General features: G+C 42.4%; 2 protein-coding genes across 2 annotated transcripts in view; both read left to right on the top strand.

Annotated features, from left to right (window-relative positions):
• Positions 1–667: 667 nt before the first annotated feature.
• tlr9 (toll-like receptor 9) lies at positions 668–4,229 on the top strand. Its single transcript, XM_068732710.1, is given in 4 exon segments — positions 668–1,361; positions 2,077–2,103; positions 2,106–3,388; positions 3,505–4,229. Coding segments are annotated over 4 exon segments (2,211 nt in total). The 3' UTR covers positions 3,712–4,229.
• Positions 4,230–5,627: 1,398 nt separating this feature from the next.
• The window catches only part of LOC137889432 (ELKS/RAB6-interacting/CAST family member 2), a 140,989-nt gene continuing 130,012 nt past the window's right edge, over positions 5,628–16,604 (top strand). The window contains exons 1-4 of the mRNA XM_068733288.1: positions 5,628–5,719; positions 7,413–8,553; positions 11,906–11,929; positions 12,052–12,819. Of these exons, the coding sequence (XP_068589389.1) occupies positions 7,690–8,553; positions 11,906–11,929; positions 12,052–12,819 (1,656 nt within the window). The 5' untranslated portion in view covers positions 5,628–5,719; positions 7,413–7,689. The remainder of the gene's footprint in view (positions 5,720–7,412; positions 8,554–11,905; positions 11,930–12,051; positions 12,820–16,604) is intronic.

Consider the following 16,604-nt stretch of genomic DNA (forward strand, 5'->3'; position numbering starts at 1 on the left):
CCCCGATGTGAATGTTAAGATACATGCTATACCGGTCATGGTAAGTAAGATAACATTTTGTTCTGCGATCAAAAATGTAATGCATTTCACTGTAAGAAAATGATATATCTCTACTGTTAAATGATATATCTCTACTGTTAAATGATATATCTCTATTGTTACATGTTATCGACAAACATGGCCGATTGGAAAGGCTTAAAAAAAGCTAAGGGGATTTATTTACAGTCGTTAGTAGCTGCTTTAACAGTAGAGTGTATATGGTGGTATTGATGAAAAATGAGTGAATATGCTTGATATTTTGTAAAATGAAATGGTCTGCTCAGACTGCATCTTCTGAAACATTGACAAACAACTAAAGTTAAGTTTTTTTTTTTTTTTTTTTTTTTTTTTTTTTTTTTTTTTTTTATAAATCTCTCCTCAGGCTATGCTGAAAAATGTCCTCATCCTTTGTCAGCTTCTTCCATTAGTGAGGACCATAAATACCGTCTTCTTCCCATGTGACACTGATAGGAATACCACCACAGTAGACTGCACTGACAGACCACTCAAGTCTGTCTCCTTCATCAAGTCAACTACTGTAGCGTCACTCAATCTAAGTCGGACTAAGATACATCAATTGGGGCAGGATGATTTGTCGGGTGTCCAAAACCTTGAAACTCTGAAAATAATGGGGAATTGTCAACCAGGTCGCCTGAGAGCTTTGGAGAACCGCTCGTGCAAAATGGTGATCCACTATGATGCATTCAAGAGCCTATTGAAGCTTAAACGTCTGTATCTGTCAGGAAACAGCCTCACCTCTATTCCCTGGCTACCTGAAAGCCTGGAGCTTCTTGACCTACAGAATAATTGCATCTTCAACATTGTCGACCCTTTAAAAACTCCAAATCTCGTAGAGCTCTTCCTCTCCAAGAACTGCTTTTATGCAAACCCTTGCAACCAGTCCTTAAACATCAGCGAGAGGGTTTTCAGAGAGCTCCCCAAGCTCAAAAACCTTACTTTAGGGTATAATAATCTCACCGCTATCCCTAAAGGGTTGCCACCCTCACTGCAGAATCTGGATTTAAGAGAGAATACAATCACAGAGGTCTTAGAAAGAGCATTTGCTAACCTGACTCTCCTCACAAGTTTGAATTTGGAGTGGAATTGCCAGCGCTGTGACCATGCAGCCAGACCCTGCTTTCCTTGCCCACACAATCACCCGCTACACCTACACCCAGACTCCTTCTATGCTAAGAACAGCTCCATCACCAACCTCAGCTTGAGAGGAAACTCCCTGAAAACATTGCCAGAGGGTCTTTTCCGGCCTTTGGAGAAATTAGACAGATTGGATCTCTCTGACAACCTCCTGGCATATGCTATACGTAACGGCACCTTCTTTACAGAGCTGAAGGGCCTCACTTGGATTAGCCTCATCTATAACTATGAACCACTGCAGACATTTCAGGAACTGATCCTCTCCCCATACATTGGCAATATCTCTGGTCTGCAATGTCTTCTTCTGAGTGGTAACTTTTTCCACACGCTTTCAAACGAGAGTCTTAATGTTGTGTCCAAACTACAAAATCTAAAAACACTAGAGCTGAGAATGAACTTCATCAATACTTGTAACTTAACATCTCTGAAGCAGTTACCGCTTCTCGTCAATATTGACCTCTCCCAAAACATGCTTAATTTCCTTCCCTGCTGCTCGAGTTCCTCCTTTGAGATTGAGGAACAAGAAAGCTGTCAGAACCAGAGGTTGTACACACATAGTATTCCTGACCCACCCCTTATGCTAATAGATCGAAAAGCCACATCTGGAAGTGACACCTCCAACCATTTAAACAGGCTGGAATCGTTTGAGGACAATGTGTCACAATTCCAATCTCTGTTAGACTTTAAAAACATTTTCTGCCGTGATAAACTGCTGTTTGATCTGTCACAAAATGACATTTTGTCTATTGACAAAAAGGTGTTTGTTGGGATGGAAAATGCTGTTTGTTTAGACCTTTCCTTCAATTACATGAGCCAGGCATTGAAGAGCGGGCTATTTGAAAGCATGACAAAATTAGTTGTTCTCATTTTGTCATACAATAGACTTGATTTTTACTACAAAGAAGCTTTCATTGAGCTTAAACCCACGCTGAAGGTATTAGACATTAGTAACAATGAATTTCACTTCAAAATGAAAGGCATGGGTCATCGTTTTGAGTTCCTTCAAAATTTGACAAACTTGGAAGTTCTAAGTATGGCAAACAATGGCATTGGGATGCGAATAGATCAAAGGCTGATCAGCAGCTCTTTGAAGTACCTCTACTTCTATGGAAATCACCTGGACATTATGTGGGAGTCTGATAACAACAAGTACACTTATTTCTTTCAAAACCTTACAAACCTCACCTACCTTGACATCTCTAACAATCATCTGAAGTCAGTCTCCCCAGAAGTGCTATGTAACTTCCCAGGAAGCATAGAGACCCTTAGCATCAGCGACAATTTGCTGAACTATTTCCCATGGCAAAATATCTCCGCACTCACCAATTTATGTCACTTGAATCTTAGTCAAAACGTCCTCTATTATTTGCCTCTCAAAGTCATAGAATTTGGAGCAAATTTTTCTCTCTTAGACCTCAGTCACAATCACCTTAGTAATATTCCTGAGGATTTCTTCACTATGGCGAAAGCCTTGCACTACCTGTATCTCAGCCACAATCAGATCAAAGCGTTGAACCACCAGTCTCTCCCTGCCCCCTTTAGAAATGGTAGTGCCCTCCAGAAACTCACCCTGCATGTCAACCCCTTTAAATGTGACTGTGATACATCTTGGTTTGCGGACTTCTTGAGTACTACTCCGGTACAGATTCCTTATCTCACCACACATGTACACTGTGATTACCCAGAGTCCCAGCAGGGCAAGAATGTTCTCTCTATGGACCAGCGTTCCTGCCAGGACATATATGGTAGCTTAGCCTTTGTCGTCTGTTCCTTCTTTGCTGTGGCGTTCACTGTTCTGCCCCTCCTGAAGCATCTCTATGGCTGGGATCTGTGGTATTGCTTACAGGTACTCTGGGCAGGACATAAAGGCTACTCCCAGCTCGCTGGTAGTGATTCGCGTTATCACTACGATGCTTTTGTGGTGTTTGACACCCAGAACCGGGCTGTGAGGGATTGGATCTACAATGAGTTAACTGTCAATCTGGAGAATGCAGATCACAGGAGGTTTTGTCTCTGTTTGGAGGAGAGGGACTGGATTCCTGGGCTTTCATGTATTGAAAACCTACACAATGCTGTCCACAGCAGTGTGAAGACAGTGTTTGTGCTGTCCAGTGGTGCCACTGGTGGTGAAACAGTGAACGGTGTGATCCGCCAGGCTTTCTTCATGGTTCAACAGCGGCTTCTGGACGAGAAGGTTAGTAAAATGTACTTTTTATTTCCATAAGCATTTTGTGGGTGTGACTCTTATCCTGTCTGAGTTGTTGCCATGTTTTCACAACACTAAATTATCTCTGATTTCCTCCAAATAAGGTGGATGCAGCTATGCTGGTTCTGTTGGATGAGATGTTTCCCAAACTGAAGTACCTTCAGCTGAGGAAACGATTGTGCAAAAAGTCTGTGTTGTCCTGGCCGAGAAACCCAAGGGCTCAACCCCTTTTCTGGAACCAAATGAGAATGGCATTGTCATCAGATAACCTCCGATTCTATGACAACAATATGAGTGAAAGTTTTATATGACTTCCTTTTAACTGCTAGTAGAGAGCGATTGAAAAAAGCCCTTGTTGTTAAGAATCTTTCCATTGCATCATTTTGACAAACTTACCCTCCTTAATTGCATGTGTCACATACGTAATGATACAAGGTGGATATTTTTAATATGTAACTATATATGTTTGCATTTGAGTCTCTCTCTTGTGCTCCACTGTCTAGCTAATGGCCGACAAGCATTTACCACCGTTGCTGCTATTAGCACCATTAGCTGCTACCTGCCGGCTCAGTGTGGCCATGTGGAGGCAGCAGATATATGCTCTGAATTCTGCATTGAGTACCTTTAAAACGTAACCACTCTTCCATGTGCTGTAAATGTTTTACTTTTTTTGTTCTGTTGTTTTTTATCTAACAAAATATGATGTTGATTCTTTAGAGAGCTTGGGCAATGTAGGGACATGTTGCTATTGTTGGCTGCAAATCAAGACACTGTACATTGTATCTAGGCATTCAAATTGGAATATAGAAATAAACTTAACTTGATTTCACTAGAGTAGTTCTATTTCAAGTATTACAAAGGAGTAATGTCATGTACTTGTATAAAAACACCCCCACCCACAATTTCAAAATGTCACTTCTCTTTTGTTAGATGTTTAAGAGGAAATGAAACTGATGATTATTGTGTACAGGTCACAGATGACTTACAACTTCTGCTTGCACCCATTCAAAGTTAGACAAGTCATGTCTCAAGAAATTTAAGGAGGAATCTAGGGACACATCTGGCTACACCAATTATCAGGGCAAGGAAGCTTTACATAAGTAATTCTGCAAGCTCCTAACCAGAATATACAATACAATGATCAATGACAGATGTGCATGCATGAAAGAAAAAACACCTATTTACTAACTACTTGTGAATTGGGACTCTTTGTTTCATTTTTTTGTCTCGTGGCCCAGGAATTCCATCTGACTAAACACCATCACTTTTCTGAAAGTGAAACTCTGTTACGTTATTCTTGTTCATTTTCTGGGTGAGTTATATGAAGTGCATGAACAGTGACCTGAACAGCTGCAGTCTCCTAACCTTCTCAAAGAGCAATCAAGAGCCCCGCCCAGATGCACAGTTGTCAGCATATTACAGCCTGTGGCTAAATCCAATCATGGTGTAGTTTTATGTTATTTTCCATGTATCAGCTTCTTATAGACCTGTTATTAAACTTGCCTGTATGGCTTTAAATGTGGCTATGACTGTTAGGGTGGGATATTTGTTACCTGGTCTGTATAACAATTAAAATCCAATTCAATTTTTTTAATTTAATTGAATTTACTTGGCACACTATATTATATATATTTTTATTTTTAAATTTGGCTTTGTGTAAATTAAACCTTTCAAGTGTCATGTAGGTGCATATGCCATATGACAAAAAAAGAGAAAGAAACCCTCCCATTGTTGCTGGTCGTGCTGCCCCACCACGCCGGTCGCGCACGCGCCAACTAGGGAGAGCGCGTCCACGCGGACCCGATGGCAGGACAGGTCATGAGACAGCTGAGCCGATGAAATCATGGAGCCTGCGCCGAGGTCGGACACGGTACGCTTGGGACTACACGGTGATGGAGAGTTGCCTGCCCGGTAAGCTGGAGCACACCTTGCGTGCATACCTGGACTTTGTGGCATCATTTGACAACATTATTTAAACAAATGAAACTGCATTCAATTTGTGTGGCAGATTAATTATTATGTAAGGTACTAGCTCGAAGTCATGTAGCCGTGTGCATATGAGCAAGAAACTAATCCTTCATGCCGTGGTCGTAGTAGAGTTATTCGGGCGTCTGTGTCCAGGCTGCGTAGTCGCATGCACAACGGCCGTTCCACTCGTGCTGATGCAGCCTACTTTATAGTTTGTCCCTGATGTTGGCTGACCGCTTTTTGAGCTGAGGGAGGCAAGTGGAATCATGTAAATGAACGAGTTACGCTGTTGCAGTTTGGGCGGTGACTCGAGTTTTCTCTCCGCGGCAACAGCTGGCTGCCAACTCACAAGTAAGTGCAGAGGCTTGAGGCGAAGTGAGACGTTACTACTCTGTTTCACCACTTTCGGCATTTTTATTTAGTATTTTGAATCAGTCGTGCTTGTCTTTTGCCGGTATGGCTTGACTAGGAGTGATACAGCTGCGTAAATTTGGCGCGTTCCCTTCGAAACTGACCGAGACCTCCATTTTAATGCAAATGATATCTATTATATGAAGCAAAGCTTCAATAGTAAGCCAACATGTTTGCAGCTTCTTTGTTTTAAACGGTTTACCAGTTAATTTTTGTGATTATATTTTAATCCTCATAATTTTTTTAATTAATTGCACAATTTGTGTACCGAAATTAAACGCAGACTTGATGGTTCCATTGCTGCACATAAGGCTACATTCATTGTCTCAAACAATGATGGATAAGGGATTGACAGCTATGTTATGACTGACAAGCAGATTTAACCAATCTGTTAGCTGCATCGTGACTCAAAGCACCCAATCCTCTTGGATTAGAGGAGGGATTATGATTTGGATTTGCCTCTGCTTTGCAGACAGTCCCCAATATCTGGTCCACCATGGACGGCGTTGTGCTTACTTTGATTTCCTGGGGATATTTTTTACCTACTTGTATTAATGTATGGCTTTTTTATGATAAACACATAGTATTTTACTGTATATGCTGATTGTATCCTAATATAGGCACACTCTTAACATGCTTTACTAGTCAAGTATGATTTAGCCTAAATTACAAGTGCTTCCTTTTGTCCGTTTTTAGTGGAATCCTAAGGTATTCTATGGTAGGTATAAAGTCAGACAATGAGCTTTGCAAGTACCTATGAGGGATGGCAGATAAGGCTGCTCTTCCAATCCCCTCTACAGTCTGCATTGGCCGTAGCTCAGGTTCCCTCAGACCTGAGCAGACATTAGAATCCATGTGCTGCTGTCCTTGGTGCTGAAATGGACAAGTTGGTCCCTCTCCCTCCACTGTGTTGACTGTGGCTGTGCAAGGAGTTTTTTTTAACATAATGAGTGAGAAACCAGTAGTATGGCTACACCACTAATCTATAGTCTGGTGATTAAACAGACATTGTTGTACCGTCCCTCCCATCACTCACATCAGGGAGGATTACAAAGTACTGTAGTAATAGTACATTTTTCACTAGATCAGTGGTTCCCGACACTGCTACTATGGACCAACAGTCTTGCTTATTTCCTGTAGCCCCGAGCTCTGCCCACACCTGATTAGCTGGGGCACAGGTTTTTAGTAGATCAAGACCTGGTGGCTTTCAGCTATTAATTGGCCACTCCTGAGTGGAGAAAGAGGACTACATCAAGAATATAATTGTGATGCACTACATAGCTGTCTGTAACTGGTTCTCTGGAGGATTCAGTGCAACAAATATTCACTCTTAAGTCTGTCAGGTCTTAATTATTTGTAGAGCTGTGTAGCGAACACAAAATTGACATTGTTGATCAGATTTTATGCTTGGTTCCTTACTCTTATTATTGATAAGATAGTACCGGAGATTTATGTTGCTCAAAGTAAAGTAACAAAAAAGTTATTTTGGTATCAGATTGATCCTTATTTTGGCAATAGTATAATACAATGATACCAGCCCTATGAACCATGCCATGATGCTGCTTGTGATGTATTTTTGTATGTGATTGGTGGTAGCGTTCTCTCAATATTTGTCATTCTTTTACCCGTTTAGAATCCATGATGTCCTGCACTGTAGCTGAAACCACAAGACCTCTGGCCTTTTTGTCTGGGAGCCCTCTAGCCAACAGTCACTGCCATTTTCTTCAAATAGGACTGACTGAGACTCAGCCTCAAGCCCTAAATGATCAAGAATGGACAGGTGAAAACTTAGAGGCCGAGAGGTGGCCTTTATTCTAAACCTTGTTATCCATTCTGGTTCCACAAAGGGATATGAAAATATTCCCAACTTTAACAATCTCTTCTCAAAGGTCAACTTTTGCCTATGAAAAATGCCTTTAAACATTAGAGCCAAGCCAGCGCACAGCAAGCTGTCGGCTGGCCCAAAGAGTAGTGGGCACACTGATGTCAGCACATCTCATTCACGCTTTTCCAGATCCCCCAAACAGGGGAAAGGCAAACAGGCTGTAAGTTCGGCACCGGGCTCCCGCTCGGGGCTAGAACCAGGCTCCGTGTCAGGTAGTGGGCCTGCACCAGCGTCTAAATTGGCTGGAGGTCAAGGGTCGGTGTCAAGGCCAGGTTCAAAGATCAAACCCGGCACAGCAGCAGACAAAGGAGCAACTCGTGGTTCAGCGACAGCTCCAGGGGGTAAAACCCTGTCTATGGAGAACATCCAGTCTCTGAGTGCTGCCTATGCAACTTCAGGCACCATGTACCCCTGTGAGCGAGATTCCTTGGAACCCTCTGGCGGGTATCCCAAAGGCACCATGACGCTGGGCAGGAGCACCAGCCGCTCCTCCTACACTAACCGAACAACGGCCATGGGCAGCACCCCAAACATCACCTCCTCTGGCCTACATCCCCCTTCAGACCCCTACGGAGACCAAACCTTGCATCCTGCAACGACTTCCAGTCTGCGGCGCCAGTCTGGGAGACATCCACAGGCACCCGATTCGGCTGGACGGGGAGACGCTTCCTCGTTTGATCTCCAGTCTCAGCTGAGGGAGCTGCAGAGGGAGAATGACAGCCTGAGGAGAGAACTGGATGTAGGGAGGGACGGAAGGACGGGCCCCAGCATGAACAATGTCAACTTCTGGAGCCCAGATGTGAAAAGAGACAAGGGGGTTAGGCGGGAGGAGGGGGGGAGGACCTCGGTTTTGAAGGACCAGTACAGGACTAATCAAGACGATTCGCAGGTGAGAAAAATGACAAATGGAAGTTTGTTTCAAAAATTAAGAGAAAAGGCTTAAATGACTGTGACACAAGCAATTTCATCTTTACAACTTTTTAGTGCGTCGAATATTCAATTTCAGTATTCAACAGTTAGTCACTTTCACACCAGCAGTCTTTATTAGAAAAGATCGCATTTTTCAAATGGTGCGAATCTCATTTTGAAACAAAAATTTGTCTGTTCACACATCACGTTCAGACATTTTTGTTGACTCGCTCATCTCCTCTGTGCATCATACCTCTCACATCATACCTTTTGTTCCCATCTTCAAGGTTGCTTAGAAAAGCTTCTGTGCAGTTCATTTGTCAAGATGCTTGCCAGGCTCAGTGCTGTCTGTGTTTCCAAGGGAACGTGCCCTAGTGGCAGCTATTCAGCAGGCTTAGTCAGATTTTGAAAAAGCTCTCAGCTTCTCCTGAAGGGATGGTGACCAGTCTGTCCTGTGCCACCTCTCCCTGGAGTCTGGCCCACTTAGTCTGAGGCATTATCCATCTGTCTGTCTCTCTGCATAGCTACTGTATATCAGTTCTTTCTTTGTCTGTCTTGCTTGTCTTTTCTATCTCACCGACCTTTTGTGTCACTGTTTGTTTTTGTGGCATTTTTACTTCCTCGTATGTCTGTCTGGTGGAAAGATATAATTGTTCTCTTGATATATATTTAATCCTCTTTCGCACTGTGCAGCTCCTGTAGTTTCTGTTGAATCTACTTATTTCTCACTCTTGCTCTTCGTCTCTCACACGATTGTGCAAAAAAACGTAACATTTCTTTCATCTGACTCCTCCGTCTTGTAACCAAGGAGCTACCACTGCATTTGTATTTATAGCTTTTTCCATCTCACATTGTCATACAGTGTGAGGACACTGTGACGCCCACACTCTTCCTGTGATTTTAACACAATAAAAACGGAAAGTTTGCAAATTAATAACTGTTTTCATTCAGGAACATAGTAATTGTTCTGTAGCTTTTTAGAGTTTCCACTGATACATGTTTCTCAAAATGCTTCCTTAACAAGCAGAATTGTATGCATGAAGATCTGCATTTACCACCAATCCTTTTCTTCTGTAAGAGAACACACAGGTACACAAAAAACTACACACACTACTTTTAACGCCCACAAAATGGCAGAGGGACTTCAGTAAGCTTTATAGACATTACATGTCTTTGCCACTGAACTGCTGGTGTTGAGCTTCTCGTGTCTGTTGCGTTAAATGGAGCAAGACGGTCAGTGTTACCAGTCTCTGTGTGTCTGCAGGCACTTGGCCCTGACTGTGATAGATGGATGTGTTTGTCTCAGTTCTGCTCCTCCAGGCAAAGGACCCATTCAACGAGAGTTGTACTTGTCGGCTCATTGGCCTCTCCCACACTAACACGCTCACTTGTACTGTCTTTTCTACCTTGACCCTTTTCCTCTTTTATCTTTGTTCATCCACTTAAACCGCTCACAGTACAGCATCTGTACATTTAAGATGACATAAACCTTATGGACACTTGAGCACAAGAATGAAAGCATAGGTGTAGAGAATATATTGTAGGTTACTTAAAGCAGAGTTAGTTCATTGAATTAATTTGAACTCTTAGCTGTGTTGTTTCTCAAAACATAAGTCCTTATAAAACATTATAATACTCACTCTCTTTCTTACAGATACACACATCTAAGGATAGTTCAACTCCAGCTGATAATGATCACTCATTAAATTGTTACCAACCCCTTTTGTCTCTCATCTTGAACCTTAACGTTCTCTCAGAATGTTTTACAATCCTATCATATAAACTCGGAAAGAAGCCCAGTTTCTTTCAATTACTTGCTCACTTTGAAAACGCAAAAGCTATACCTCATGCAGAAGATGTTATTCAAACTCTTATCTGCTGTCACCTTGCTCTCCATTGTCACCTCTATCTGCCATTTGTCCTTTCAGATGATCACTTCTTCTACATTTTCCCCTGTGTTTTTGCCCCTTGAGACTCACTGACAAGAGAACTTTGTAATTAGCATAAGGAATGTCACCTTTTCTCTCAGCTGTAATGACCAGAGCTGTCCCCTAACCATCTGTTTGTTTGGTGTGTGTGTGTGTGTGTGTGTGTGTGCGTGTTTGTACATATGTATTTGTGTCTACAGTCTTGGCTGTGTGTGTGTTTGTGTGGAGGATTGTCCACCCACTCTGACTTGATATTCAGTGCTAGCTTGTTGCATTGATTATCCATGTTCACCCTCGCCTCCCTCCCACGTCTCAACTCTGTGTCCTTGGCGCTCCCCACCTTCTGGACTCGAGCAGAGGAGTAAGAAGATTTAAAGAAAAATGTGTAATATCTTCACACGGATGAAGAGATTAGTAATTTAACTTCCATTTAGAGTTGTGTCAATAGATCTTTGACATGCTCTTTGTTGAGGAAGATGCTGTGTTTGTGCGTGTTTCTGTTTCCTTGTGTCTTTTCTTACCCTGCTCAGTCAACCATCAAGAACGCTCTGTGTCCGTGGTTTCAAGCTCAGAATGAATTTCCATTTGCCATCAGAAGAGCTGCAAGCTGTAGATGTAAATCAGCATTTTGTATTTTGTAACACTTTGCACTGCAACATGCGGCAAAAGCAGGAATGCTGAGTGGAATGTATTGTCCCCAGCATCACTCTATTGGTGCTCATTTGTGTCACTTAGTAATCAATTGTTCAAATGATAAATGTGTTGACAAATTAATGAGTAATTACATTAGTACCTCTTCAGCCCATCGTTACAAATGTCGTGCAGACATTGTTTAAACCGATAAAATGAATTCATGGCAAAGATCTTCCCAAGGCTTTTATATGTCACACCATGCTGCATGACAGGGAATGATTTATTTATTAAGAACTGAACTTTGAAAATGTAATTATTGTATTCTTGATTAATTATTGATTTGTCAGTTTTTTTTTGTCAATTGATTAGTGAGTGGCATTATTGGGACCACATAAGCCTCATTGCATTTAGGCCAGTGACTGTTGTTCTGATTCTCTTAGATTTTTTATTGTTTTTATTTTTATAAATTGCAAATTTGTTTTCATCATTGTTTCATTTTTCAAAAACATCACACTTTATCCTGTCACATTCGTTGATATTCACCGCCTCCAAACAAACCCAAGTCATTTTAGCTTAGAGTACCTTCTCTGTTTTCTCCCTGTGGTTTGAAGAGAAATGACCCCCCCTAGTGGCAAAAGCATATAACAATCACCCAACTGCTTGAAGTAATCTACATAATGGTTTAATATTTAGGGTTTATATATTTAATCTTCTTTCTATTTTACTTTATGCATGTGCATGTCTTTCTTATGTCACATCTCGCTGCTGCAGCCTGGGGATATAAGAAGAAACAAGGTCTGTTTTATGTACCACACTGTATATTATTGACATGAATGTGTCATCATGTGTTTATGCATTTTTAAATGTGTTTGTGTATTTATTGAATGAATGTGCGCTTAATCTTTCTCTCTTTGTAGCAGCTTCCGTTGACAGTTCAGGAGCTTCAGGAGGAGCTGAAGGCTCACAGGGAGATGAACAGTCGCTTGCAGCAACAGCGACAGCAGGGGAACTCCGGCTCCTATCGAGAACTCCATACAAACCAGGACCACAGAGGGGGGCTCAGCCCCGGCCACAGCCCCAGACAAAGCTCCAGCAACCTGCACAGTCCTGTGCCGAAGAATAGCCCGAGAGCCAGCCCATCCAACACCTACAATCCCAGGCAACAGGAAGCTGATGTCATCATTCACAGCCCTGGTTATGGCTGTAACACTGCAGTAGCTGCGCAGAGAATCAGCCCTGCCAACACCCTTCAGCCTGGGCCGAGGAACAGCTCAAATCAGCCCTTCTACACTCCTAGCCAAGGACCGGTGGTAGCACACAGCTCGAGTTCTCTCCGGCCCTGCAGCCCCTGCCAGGTGCCTGGGTGTGACGGCTTCTCCTCGCCTCCTCCTCAGGATCCATCAGAGGAGAATTTCTTCCGGCTCCAGTCGGAGCACGAGCGGCAGGCCAAGGAGCTGTTCCTGCTGAGGAAGACCATGGAAGAGATGGAGATGAGAATCGATTCTCAGAAACACACTCTGGGCGCCCGGGACGAGAGCATCCAGAGGCTGCTGGAGATGCTTCAGGGCCAAGGCCAAGGTCACGGTCATGGTCAGGGGACCTGGGGTCGAGGACAGCGGACGGGCATCATAACCATGGCGGCGCAGGAGGCCGAAGCGCAGCTGGAGAACATGCATGTGAGAGAGGTGGGTTTCTCTTCCTCATATTTTTGAGGGCTGCAGGAGGTGAATGGTGATACTATAGATGAACCATTCATCTGTAGTATCAAAGTAATATGATGGGCTGAGCAGTGTGTCAATAGTTATTCGTTTTTTTATATTGTAAATCATAAAAACACAATCGTGTTGCCTGTGTTGACAATGCAAAGCAATATCTATGTCAGATTTTACTTTACCATTTTAATAATGGTTGTGAAAATACTCGAGAGCTGAAAGTGACTTTGACTTACCATCACACAGTCAAGTGATGGCTAAAGTATGCTTTCTATAAAAAGATATTATAATATAAATGGTTTAAAGTGATATTTTTTTTCTATGCTGTAGTCCAAACTTATTTACATATGATCTATTTAATTTAGTAATTTGCATATTAATTGATGAGATTAATTAATAACATTTTGCAGTGCAAATGTTATTAGTGCATTTTGAGTGTGTGTGTGTGTGTGTGTGTGTGTGTGTTTGTGTGTGTCTGTTATGTAGAGTGGTGAGTAGAAAGCTGCTCAGCAGGTCTTATCAATGGGCCAGATTAACATACGGAGAGCTCTAAGCCTGTGTTCAGCCATGCAGTTTTACAATACAACTCTGTTTATTTGTGTGTGTGTGTGTGTGTGTGTGTGTGTGTGTGTGTGTTCCTGGATAGGCACATGCTCATACGGCAGTTGCTCATATGCCACTTGTCTGTGCGTTGAGCATAGCCTTTGGCAGTTATTCTACAGCATGTTGCATAAGCTTGTTGTGCATTGGAATTAAAAGATAATTAATTAAGGTGGAAAAATGATTGTAGCCCATAAAAAAAAATCTGTTTAAATACAAGAAAAAATATTTGTTATGGGTATGCTCATACCACACACTTTCCTGTTTTTTTTTGTTTTTTTTTCCTCAGGGACTCTATTTTAGGTTTTATTTGAATGAGAATTTAAAAACACCAGCCCTCCATTGAGCTGTAGTGTTGCACAGGAGTGTCTGTATCCTCTGCCAGGAGGGCAGTGGCTCTGTGCTCCTCGTTCCTGCCTTGTTTATTTTTAACTCCTAAATCTTCTTAGCCTTTAATTTCTCTACCTCTCTGTCAGTGTGTGTGTCTGTGTGTGTGTGTGTGTGTGTGTGTGTGTGTGTGTGTGTGTGTGTGTGTGTGTGTGTTGCATGTCTGTGCATGGCTCTGCTATTGTTTGTGTCATGATGTTCTTGTTTTTCCGTCTATGTTGTTTGTCTGGCCAGTTACAGTGATTGCGTGTGTGTGGTTGTGTGTGTGTTTGTGTGGTTTTGTGAGCACGCGTGCACATCTGGGGCCTGTCGGCTTAGCGTTTTTAGCGAGGACACTCCCTCGCCGGGCTGCCGGTGGCTGATGGGATATCCACCTGAGCCGGTCACTGTTATGATTTTGTCAGAAGGGTGCATGGGTGTTTCCGCCCATGCTAATGCAACCACTGCTGTGCATGTGTGTACTTGTGCGTGTGCGTAAGGGACCTAACCATGCTGTGTGTATAAGAGGTGAGTACCTGTTCACACACACTCTGTGTGCTGTGCTATTTTTAACTACTTGACAGCTTAACACATACTGTGGGTGCAATGGAGGAAGAGGGGGTGAGTGGGTCTGAGAGGTGAGAGAGAGGGAGAGATGGGAGAAAGGAGTGTTTTTCTAAGGTAAAAAAAACAAGCTGTGTTTGTCTGAATATTAATGTATGATTAATGAGGGAAAACACTCTGACCGCCCTGACTGAAAAGAGAGGTGATTGTTGTTCTTTCTTTTTTTCCTCATCTCCTACTGGCCTCCTCTCTTCTGAGGTTGAGATGGTGTGATGGAATCTCTGTGTGTATGTATATATATACGTATATATATATATATATACGTATATATACGTATATATACGTATAACACTGTGCAAGTGAAATTAAATATTTTAATTGTATAACAGGTTAATAATAATACTATGCCAGTCCCAAAATCATTCAAAATAGTTCTTTATAACTGAGCAATTACTCATTGGATTGTAGTGAAGAGACACTGTCAGACACTTTCAACATTTATGTGTTGAAAACGTTCAATTTTGGGGAATTCAAAATGTAGTTTATTAACATTGTGGTGAAGAATACTCAAATGGTCTGACAGTTTGATGTGGTTGTGGTTGGTGTGGAATTTGAGTGTTAAAGGTTGGTCTGAATTCAGATTTATTTGAAGGGTTTCTATGAACTCATTTAACTGTAAGAAGCAGCCTAATTCCTGTGAAGGCCTCTTGCCTTTGTTTAAACATAATTTAGCCCTACACTTGCACTTGTCATGGTTAGTGAAGGCAAGCCAATGATGGTATGTGCAGCTATTGCCTCTATTAGGGGGCACTACTCTTGGCTCTTTTGATTAGCTCCAAAGGAAACCAGCCCAACTGCCTTTCATTACCATGCCCATTACTCTCTTTTAAATGACCCAGCTTGTTTAGCTTGAGCTGGGATAATAAATGCCTCCATGTTCAGTTCACCTCTGCTTTTATTTATCCTTCAAACATGGCTGAGAGTTGAAACAGGGTTCTTGGTATTCTTTGCTGCTTTGAAGAAAACGGATCTCCTTAAATGTGTGTTTATAGTGTTTCATTTTAATTAAAGTAAGGACAGTTTAGGAGATGCGTGTGAAAATGTGTGATGCAAACTGTGCTCTCTCGCTTGTGTTTCAAAAAACATGTATAATGTTTACTGAGACCTTTTTGCAGTACTAGCAATGTCCACAAAGTGGCAGTATTCTATCAGAATTGAACTAGTGTGATGTGTGAACTGTGAGCCTAAGTTATGTGTGATGTACACACACACACACACACACACACACACACACACACACACACACACACACACACACACACACACACACACACGCTGAGAGGCATAAATCTGGGCCTAATCGGCTCTCCCCAGCCGCCAGGTCCCTGTGGACCCAATAATAACAGCCTCACCACTGGTCTGTTCCTGCACAACCCTGACCTGCTGCCAAGGGCGTGCACAAACACATGCACACTCTAACTGTGAGATTTTTTACTTGGAGATGGCATATTGACTTTCATACATATCATACTGCAGATTTCACACGGTCCTCGGGGGCTCTGGATAGAGTTAGGTCCCCTCCATATACAGTAGGGGACCTAACTCTATCCAGAGCGGGAGCGGGACCACTGAGTATGTGGCATTGATCTAGTGTTGAGAACTTAAAGGCAAAGCACTTATGGTTCCCCTGTTTTTTCTATAGTATGACTTACTTCAGAAGTCCTGTCGCTGTTTTTGGCAAGCCCTCCCTGTCTGCCCCCGCATCCTCTCGCAAACATTAATGAAACTACAGAAATGTACATTTTCTTTGTGCCAGCTTATTGAGGGAAGTGGAAGTTCATGTCAGCAAATACGTCTTTTTATGTAATCTCTTTCCAGCTTTTTCTTGTTGCTCACTTTCTCATGCCACCAGTCTGTCAGCTCCCTTATTTCTCATCTGTTTTTCTGCCTTTGTATGTTTGTCTGTCCATCAATATTTCCCACTCTCTCTTTATTTCTCCCTGGGCTGATATGCTATCTGTTGCAGTTAGGTTAATCGATGAAAAGCCTGTCCCAGGTGGGGCTTTTTAAGGCTCCATTGTTTGACTTATTTCAGCCGTGGTTAATGAAGCCCCTCGCAACTAACATAATAAGAACACTGTAAATAAATAAGCAAGAACACACACACACACACACACACACACATACACACCACACACCCCGGGCACCACATCTTCTCCATGCTCTGT

This window comes from Cebidichthys violaceus, unplaced genomic scaffold (assembly GCF_023349555.1).
Source record: "Cebidichthys violaceus isolate CVI_PGR_0920_01 unplaced genomic scaffold, fCebVio1.0.p SCAF_6, whole genome shotgun sequence".
In the NCBI taxonomy this organism is placed as follows: Eukaryota; Metazoa; Chordata; class Actinopteri; order Perciformes; family Stichaeidae; genus Cebidichthys; species Cebidichthys violaceus.